Here is a 9,165-nt window from a genome sequence, read left to right on the forward strand (position 1 = left end):
CTGCCTCATCTGGATCCATCCTCAGCGTGGGAGGGGAGGCGGCAGGGGGGACGACGTTTGGAACCGTCGATGCCCTGGCTGACTGGGTCGCCGGGGGCTTGGCGAGGGAGGCCGCGGCGAGGCTGCTGGGCGACGGCGACGGCGGAGGAGCGAGGCCGGCGGGCGATCGCGGCGCGATGGGATCGGTGGGGAGGAGATATCGCGACAGTGGTGCGGGGATGGGGATGGGGAGCTCCAACGGGTCGCACGCACGGTGGGTGGGGGCGGTGATTGCGGTGTTTTAGCGACTTGCACACGGACGGGAGCCGGGTATCGCAGGGGAGGCGGAGCGAAGACGACCCAAAAAAAAAGTCGCACGAAAAAATAGTCTTACTTTTGTTCTTTTTAGTTGTTGGAGAAGTGGACCTTGGCCAGTCAAGCCTTGTACTTGGGTGGCGAGTTTGTTGGATTTGGTTCTAGTCCCTTTTTTGAAACAAAAATTAAAAAAAACATACAAAACAATATAGAAAAGGCATTTATTTGAACACATGAATATGTGTAAATACAAGAAATGTTCTCCATCACAACAAACCATGGCATTAATCTGCAACGGCAAAATGGCTGATTTATGGATCCTCCCAACTCATTTCCCTCCACATAATCATAATAACACACAATTGCTACCTGCTACTACTAGACATTGGCCAAGGGAGATTTGAGGAAATCACTGAATGCAAAAATATACGTTGGCGATTATATACCATAAATAACTGCGGTGGCGCCCACCATCATCAAACACCCTAATCGCCGTGATTATCATGCCATAAACAGCGCGCGACTCTGCACATATCGGAATGCCCCAAAGCGCAGCGAGAACACGCAGGGCCGTGGGCCGAGCCGAGCCGTGACAATTTTTTTCAAAAGGGCGGTTGGAAGACGCAAGACGACCGTTGGAAGAGCCACCCCTCCGCCTCCGCTTCAAAAGCCTCCTCTCCTCGCCTCCCGTCGTCTTCCAAACCCGAGAGAAAAGAGAAGGACCGGAGTCCATCTCCCGGCCAGCCGACCGACCAACCGACCCATGGACCGCCGTCCGCCGCTCGCCGTGTCCCCGCGCCGCCTCCGGCCGCGCCCGCACCGGGTGCCCCGCCCGCCCCTCGCGCCGGCCTCCTCCGTGCAAACGCCTCCAGGTATGACCGCCGTCTGATCCCCCATCCATCCCCCTTCGTGCGCCGATTCAGTTGTCCCCATCCGACGCGTGCGCCGATTCAGTTTTTCCCATACGACGCGTGCTCCTCTCAACTCTGCAGGATCGATGAAGAAGGCGGTGGCCCCGATGCGCCCGTCCGTCTGCGCGATCCCGTCGCCGGTCCGCTTCGAGCCCAGCCCGATGCGCGCCTCCATCTCCGCCCTCCCGTCGCCAATCCGCGCCGAGCCGAGCCCGATGCGCGCGAGCATGACCTCCGCGCTCCAGCCCCCAAGGCGCGTCAAGCTCGACCTGCCCCCGGCGAGGGCGGCGGCGGCTGCCGAGAAGGAGAACTTCCTCCCCGCCTCGCCGCCGCCGGCGAGGGCGGGTTTCGAGAAGAAGAACCTCCTCCCGGCCGGCGCGGACGCCCACGTCGAGCTGGTGGCGCTCAACCTCGCCGCGATAGCCGCGGGCACGCCGGCTGGCGGCCCGCTCTTCGTGCGCGGCAGGCTCTACGACGCCTACTCGGCGCGCCGCAACGAGCGGCTCAAGCGCAAGCAGGGCTTTCCCTACTACTGCGAGGAGTTCGTGCCCGCGGCCTCGGTGGACCCCGAGACGATGGCCGAGGACCCCTGTGTCGCCGTCGAGCTGTCTAAGCGCCGCGTCGCCAAGAAGGCCTACACCGCCAGCGGCGCCGAGTCCGTGAGGAGGTCTATGCCAGCTGTCGACTTCGCGGCGGGCCGCAGTGGAGGCCTGGGGCCGAGGTCCTCCCTCAGGAGCAGCAAGGAGATGAAGAAGGCTTCCGCCGCGTCTGGCGCGGTTTCCGTGGCCATCAAGGAGAGGAGGGTCAACCCCAGGTCGTCGGCTCGCCGGGGGTTCTGAGGGCTGGAGCAGTTTTCTGAATTTGGTGGTCGGAATTAAGTGGGTTCAATCATATGTCTGATCTAACATTTTGCATATATCTTGCATTCTTGTGGGCAGTTTTCTGATTCTGAATTTGGTGTTCAGAATTATTATCATGTTCTTCTGTGGTTCACAATTTCACAGTACTAGTGAAGCATGCTTGACTGCTTGTCAATTGGCATACTCCTAAAATTTGTGCTGAATAGGTGGGATGAACTCTATTGGCAAATTCAGAGCCTTGCTGTGTGCTTCCAATTGTGATATGTTGTTAGTTTGATGCAACATTGTTTGTTGATGCTCTTCAGAATACTATTCTTCATAATTTCACACCTCTCAATTATTGTCAAAACTGGCAGCAATGATCCTATAGCTATCTGGTCCTGGAGGATGAAAAATAAGTTGAATCGCCTCTTCTGAACTTTTGCACTGTTTTTTGTTTGTTTGCTTGGGTTCACATTTCTTGGGCAATTTTATGAGTTGTGGCCACATATTCTGAAACTAAAGTGGTGTATGAGGCATGAATCCGGAAGCAGTCAGCGTGATTTCACAATTTACTGATCTGATTCTGAACTGACACATCACAGATCAGGCCTTCCCAAAAACAACACCCAAAAACAACACAGGTCATGCCCCGTTCGTTTGGAGGAATCTGAAGGAATTTGTGAGAGGAAAACACTGTTCCGGATGAAAAAAGAAGCGGTTCAAGCTGGGTTTAAGGGCACGCGAACGGGGTCACCTGGTTGTAGAAGCTGCACACCTGGTTCTCAACATATCCATATCCATTCAACCCGAAGAAGATACTAATTCCAGATTGTTAGATCTAGATGTACCTCTCATTACTCGAAGGATATGCCTGTTGTTTTAGACAGGAGCAACAATAGGAAATTAAAATGAGGAGGCACTAGTTAGTTAATTAATACAGTACATGTCGCATAGTACTACTACTAGAACACAATCAACACGTTGCTGCAGCTCCTGCAAGCTTCCTGAGTAACCCCATCCCCAGCCTCCTCACCACTGCTATGTCATTCCCCTTCCCTTCTTCGTCCGGGAAGCATTATGCAGGTGCCTGCCACTGCGCGTCCTCCAGCTGCACTCCGGGCTCGAAGCTCATCACGAACTGCTGGATCCCCGTCACTGCATATCAGTATAAGGTGCCATGCAATTTCGATTGTCAGTTAGGGAATGCCAGGCGCTGAGGCGCAGGTGCTCCTGAACGGCTGAACAACAATTGGCTGAACTGATGTTCATGGCAATCAGATGAAGCCTAGAAATTGTTACAGTACCATCGACGAAGTCCCAGCGGACGGGCCGCCCCGTGCGTGCTTCCTCGTAGTAGAAGATGAAGCCGGCCTTGCCCCACACGTGGCAGTCGATCCCGCCGGCGGCGCGGCGGCCCAGGTACTCGGCGCCGCCGCCGGAGAGCCACCACGGCGGCAGCACGCCGACGGGGAACTGCTGCTCGACGCGGCACGCCGAGGAGTCAAAGTAGAAGGTGGTGCGGTTGTTCCACTCCACTGTAGAGCGGGTCGGGCGACAGCTGGTGGCGCACCAGGTTCAGGTTCCGCCGCCGCGGCCAGTCGTAGTAGAGGTCCGTGATGCGCAGCGGCGGGCCCGTGGAGGCGTCCGAGTAGTTGGTCAGGTTCGTGAACAGCACCGCGTGGAAACGCTCCGGCCACGGCGTCGGCGACGGGGGCGGGTCGGAGTCGGACGGGTGCTTATGCTCTGCCGTCGTGGTCGTCGCCGTCGCCGTGGCCGCCACGAGCAGGAGGAGGAGGAGGAGCGGCGGGGACCATCGGGCGGCGGGCGCCATGTCGCGCGAGCTGGGGACGGCAGTAGGGAGCGGCCAGCTGCCAGCGGAGCGCGCCTTATCTCTGTTGTGTGCTCGTGTCGGCTGCTGGTGGTCAGTGGCTGCCAAATCAAGTGACCACACGGAATTGAAATTTTCCTTTTTTTAAAAAAAAAATGGAGAACAGAACTCCTTTCGTCACGTGTTTCCTGACAAATCGCCGGACACCAACGAAGCTACGATAAATAGGGATATTTAACTTTTTACCATCGTAACGGGTGGTCACTCTTCGGATAACAGGTTTAGAATTGGCGCTATGATTTTAGCAGCTGAGAGAGAAAAACGATACATTTTTACCACAATTGCTGGCGTGACACGCCACCTCAACTGGCCAGCGTGGCAGACGAAGGAAAAATGACCGCCCTTGCCCCTGCCCTCTCTATCCCTCCCCACGCGCGGCCCGGCCCACTCTAGCTTGCTCTTCCGCTCCTCCTTTCTTCTTCCTCCCACTCTGCTCGTCGACGCCGCCACCCAACGCCGCCGCACACCCCGCCGGAGGTAGGCGAGGCCGTGCGCCGCGTCCTGCGCCAGCTTCAACCTGGTCTGCCAGCCCAGAGGAACTCTTGCCAGGCCACGGTTCTCTATATATATATACAGAAGAGCACCAATTTTGTGCACACGTCAGAAGACATCACCTGACTGACACGTCCGAACTACACGTGCGACGAGAAATGAGGAGCACTGCTCACCGTGCAAGAGGCTATGGAGGCTGCCGGTGGGCATGTAGTCGAAGACGAGGAGCAGCTCCTCCGTGGACGCGTAGAACGCGCGCAGGCCGACAACGTTAGCGTGCCGCCACGTGCCCATCTCCCTGGTCAGCTCCCCCCGCCGCCTCTCGTCCTCCCTCGACGCGCCGTCCCTCCTCCTCATCCTCTTCACCACCACCACCTCTCCGTGGGCCTCCTCGACGCCAGCGTCGCTCGCGTCGACGTTGCCTCCCATGACCACACGGTACGTCCTCGCCGTTGCGCCTTTCCCCAGCATCTCTGCGGCGCCCTACATGAGCGTGGCCACGTCGAACTCCACGCAGCACCCGTCGAAGCGCACCGTCTCCTCCCGTGCGACCGTCGAGTTGGAGGACGTCGAGCTGTCGCCCGGCCGTCTCGCCGGCTTCCTGTTCTTCAGTAGAAGCACTGCGCACAGTGCCGCCGTGACCAACGACGCGACCGCCGCGCCCACCGCTGACATGGTCTCACGACCATCCACCGGTCATGGATCTTATTCCCCCTCCCCGTCGTCATCGGTCCGTTCGATGCCTCACCACCGCCGTTGTTGTACACGATCTGCTGCGGTTCATTGCACCGGCGGGCCAGCGGCGCGCCATAGAGCCCCGGATTGCCGTCGAACGACGACGCGGGAAAGGCAGCCGCGAGGCGGTTCGGGATCCGCCCCTCGAGGTGGTTGCCGAAGACGTTGAGCTCGGCGAGTTTGGGCATTGCGTCCAGTGAGTCCGGCACGAACCCGACGAACGAATTTCGCTGGATGTTCAGCGTCAGGAGAGCACGGAGGCAGTGCCCGATCTCCGGCGGGATCGTGCCCGCGAGGTGGTTCCCCGAAAGGTCGAGACGGCGCAGGTGGCGAAGGTGCAGGACGAACTCGGGGAACCGGCCGGAGAAGCCGTTGCCGGAGAGGTAGAGAAGCTTGAGGTGCGGCGCTAGGCGGGAGAAGTCGACGCCGTGGAGCGCGCCCGTGAAGGTGTTGTTCTTGAGGCTAAGGGACGAGAGAACGGGGAGATCCGCGAGCAGCTCCAGCGCCGCGGCGTGCCCGCTGAGCCAGAGGCCTTCGAGGACGACGCGATGCACGCGGAGCGGGGAGGTGAGCGACGACGACCGCGCGGCGGGGTGTGCGGCGTCGGCGAGCAGAGCGGGAGGAAGAAGAAAGAAGGAGCGGAAGGACGAGCTGGAGTGGGCCGGGCCGCGCGTGGGGAAGGATAGAGATGGCAGGGGCAGGGGCGGTCATTTTCTCTTCGCCTGCCACGCTGGCCAGCTAAGGTGGCATGCCACGCCAGCAATTGTGGTAAAAATATATCGTCTTTCTCTCTCAACTGCTAAAATCGTAGCGCCAATTCTAAACTTGCTATCCGAGGAGTGACCATCCGTTATGATGGTAAAAAGTTAAATATCGCTGATAAATAGAACATTCGGAGAAGTCAGAATGTATAAAAAGTAGTCATCTCCCTCGACAGATTTGGAAGCACAGACCCTTGAAACAAGCGGTTGCTTCAGCATGCCGAGACTGCTCCTGCGGCTACTACCATGCCGACACGACTTCTAATGATAAAACCCCACCGAGCTTTATGCCTTTATTTTTTTTCCACACGAGATAATCCCATTTCCATTAGCCAAGCAACGGAAATACAAAGAGTTTGATACAGAAGATAAAAGATTGGCATCACACGTGCCACACCTTACCATCACCTAAGCGTAACCTGACAAAACGACTTAACAACCAAACCAACTTCGGCTACAACGAGTGATTAAAAAACCTTACAGACCAACTTCCGAAGAACCAACCAGATAGACGAAAACAGGACAAACTAACACAGATAACAGAAGTTCTCAGCAGACAGGCCAGAAAGCTTTTCATGGTGAATCTTCACTACCTTCATGCTGCTCATTACAGTCCATCAGTTGCCCAGGTGCGGTACTCCTTTGCTGATCCGCTAAAATCTCCTTTGCAATCTTCAGCATGGTGGCGACCCCTTCCTCCAACTGTTCTTTGTCGGCAGTAGCAAAGAGACCTGTCCAGAAGTTCATAAGGGCACAGGCATGGCAAAAGATTTCGAGTGGGTTTTTGATCAACTTTCCTTCAAACCATGCTTTATTTCGATTCTTCCAAATGGCCCAGCAAATAGCCGCGACACCACAAGGATGATATTTCTTACCATATGGCAGCCATGTTTCACACCACTTCCAACATTGGGTCAAATTAGCAGGAATATTGTTAGAACCAATGCTTATAGCTACTATGGACCAAATGACCTTGGCAGTAGGACATTGAAAGAACAAATGTGTCAATTTTTCCTCAGAATCACAAAACCTGCATTTCGAATCACCTACCCACTTTCTTTTGATTAAGTTGTCTTTTGTCAAAATTGCATCATTGGACATTAACCACAAAAAGATTTGGATTTTAGGAGGGATCTTACCTTTCCAAATTCTTTTTTGATAGATGCCTGAATCATTTTTAGTCAATCCATCATATAATGATTTAACAGAAAACTTCCCATTCTTCTCAAATTTCCAGGTAATGATGTCTTGATCACTGGATAAAGCGAACTCAACAGTGTCATTCCAAATTTTGTCCCACATAGCAGCCAAATCCCCATGCAGCCATCTACTGAACTGCATAACAACCTCTTCTCTCTTAACCTTTGCAACACTAACAAGCTTATTCTCACTGAGTTTATACAAAATAGGAGCAATGTCCTTTAAAGGTTTATCATATAACCATGGATCTGACCAGAATCTAGCATTCTCACCATTCTTAATGATAATAGTCTCCCTTGCAAATAGAAATCTTTAATTTTGAGCAAATCATACCACATTTGTGAATCATTAAGCTTGTGACCAACTTCGTGAATAGAACTGTGTTTCAGATATTTGTACTTAATGATCTCTTGCCACTATTAAATTGCATGATCCGACCAATCCAACCCAAAAGCTTAAGCTGATGGAGAGAGGTGGGCAATTCACTTATATTCCAATACTCCCCCCCCCCTCACGTGGAGGCTCCCTCAGGCCTCAGACGTGGAATAGGAGCGAGCAACAATTATATTTTATTTAATTGCGCTAACCAGGATTCGAACTTGAGACCTCTGGCTTGATACCATATTAAGTTGCATGCACCGACCAATCCGACCCAAAAGCTTAAATTGATGGGGAGAGATGGGCAATTCACTTATATTCCAATAGCCACAAACCATTTTCCTTTTCTAATCTCCACCACCATTTACAAAGCAAGCTTACATTCATTTTCCTCAGATTTTTTATTCCTAAACCTCCCTTCTTTTTACTTTTACAGACTTTCTCCCATTTTACCAAATGATACTTTTTCTTAGTCCCACCTCCCTGCCAGAAAAAAAAACGTCTTCTAATCTTATCTAAGCACTCAACAGTTGTTTTTGGTAAGAGATAAACCGACATGTGATAAATAGGAGAATTGTTAAGACTGGAATCAATCAAAGTGGCTCTACCCGCTATAGACATGTTGCCACCTTTCCAAACATCTAAGCGTTTATTATTTTTTTCTACCAAAGGTGACCAGTCACAAATGTGTAATCTACTTGGACTTACTGGAACACCGAGGTATTTGATTGGAAAAGATCCTATCTGACAGTTAAAAATCTCTGCATATGTCTGGCCCCAACTCTCCTCATCATTTATCATTAAAACTTCACTTTTATTGAAATTAATCTTAAGCCCAGCCATCATCTCATAGAGGTATAAGAGAAATTTCAAATGAGTGGCACCCTGAATGTTATGTTTAAGACAGATTATCGTATCATCTGCATACTGTAAAATTGCCACACCTTTTGGAATAATATGGTCAATTAAGCCTACCAACAAACCATTTTGCTGAGCCCTATGTACCATTCTAGTTAAGCAATCAGCAACCATATTGAATAAGATAGGTGACAAGGGATCACCTTGCTTTACTCCCTTGTAGCTCTTGATATAAGGGCCAATGTTGTTGTTGAGCTTGACACTTACTGTCCCACCAGTTACAACCTGCCTAATCCATTGGCACCAAAGATCTCTGAAACCCCTTTTTTCCAAACAGTCAAAAAGTAACTTCCAATTCACTTTGTTATAAGCCTTTTCGAAATCAAGTTTTAACACCATTCCTACCTCTTTTCTTCTTTTTGTTTCATGCAGGATTTAATGTAGACAAAGAATACCAGTCATGATATTTCTCCCCTTCATAAAAGCTGTTTGTGTGTTATGAATTAACTTATCAGCCACCTGCTCCATTCTTATAGTTAAAGTTTTGGTAACTAGTTTATACAAACAATTCAGTAAGCAAATGGGTCTAAATTGCTGAATCTTACTTGCTTCTTTTATCTTTGGCAAAAGAGTGATGATTCCATAATTGATCCTGCTAATGTCAACTTTAAGGTTGTGAAAATCATAAAAAAACTGTAAAATATCAGCCTTGACTATGTTCCAACAACTTTGGTAAAATTCAATAGGTATTTTATCTGGGCCAGCAGCCTTGTTCTTTTCCATTTGAAATAAGGCAAATTTGATTT

General features: G+C 51.8%; 2 protein-coding genes and 1 pseudogene across 2 annotated transcripts; 1 reads left to right on the forward strand and 2 right to left on the reverse strand.

Moving 5' to 3' along the window:
- Window positions 1-565: 565 nt before the first annotated feature.
- On the forward strand, window positions 566-2,396 carry LOC136546755 (uncharacterized). Its single transcript, XM_066538729.1, has 2 exons — window positions 566-1,166; window positions 1,287-2,396. Exons 1-2 carry the CDS (start codon window positions 1,058-1,060, stop codon window positions 2,042-2,044), a joined length of 867 nt encoding a protein of 288 aa, XP_066394826.1. The 5' UTR covers window positions 566-1,057; the 3' UTR covers window positions 2,045-2,396.
- A 343-nt stretch (window positions 2,397-2,739) lies between these two features.
- LOC136546756 (uncharacterized) lies at window positions 2,740-5,018 on the reverse strand (annotated as a pseudogene).
- Window positions 5,019-5,035: 17 nt separating this feature from the next.
- LOC136544333 (probable leucine-rich repeat receptor-like protein kinase At1g68400) lies at window positions 5,036-6,812 on the reverse strand. Its single transcript, XM_066536533.1, has 4 exons — window positions 6,799-6,812; window positions 6,535-6,654; window positions 6,400-6,450; window positions 5,036-5,813 (listed from the first exon to the last, which is right to left on the reverse strand). The coding sequence occupies exons 1-4, from the start codon at window positions 6,810-6,812 to the stop codon at window positions 5,036-5,038; spliced, it is 963 nt and encodes a 320-aa protein (XP_066392630.1).
- Window positions 6,813-9,165: the final 2,353 nt, after the last annotated feature.

This window comes from Miscanthus floridulus, chromosome 3, assembly GCF_019320115.1.
Source record: "Miscanthus floridulus cultivar M001 chromosome 3, ASM1932011v1, whole genome shotgun sequence".
Classification (NCBI taxonomy): domain Eukaryota; kingdom Viridiplantae; phylum Streptophyta; class Magnoliopsida; order Poales; family Poaceae; genus Miscanthus; species Miscanthus floridulus.

Bases quoted from the DNA above. Each gene is read 5' to 3' on its own strand.
- LOC136544333 (XM_066536533.1), bottom strand. The intron at 6,451-6,534 runs GTAATGAGCAGC...TATCTGTGTTAG, and splicing joins ACCTGGGCAACTGATGGACT to TTTGTCCTGTTTTCGTCTAT. The intron at 5,814-6,399 runs GTTTTTTAATCA...GGCCCACTCCAG, and splicing joins TTCGGAAGTTGGTCTGTAAG to CTCGTCCTTCCGCTCCTTCT.
- LOC136546755 (XM_066538729.1), top strand. From the start codon at position 1,058: ATGGACCGCCGTCCGCCGCTCGCCGTGTCCCCGCGCCGCCTCCGGCCG. The intron at 1,167-1,286 runs GTATGACCGCCG...TCAACTCTGCAG, and splicing joins CTCCGTGCAAACGCCTCCAG to GATCGATGAAGAAGGCGGTG.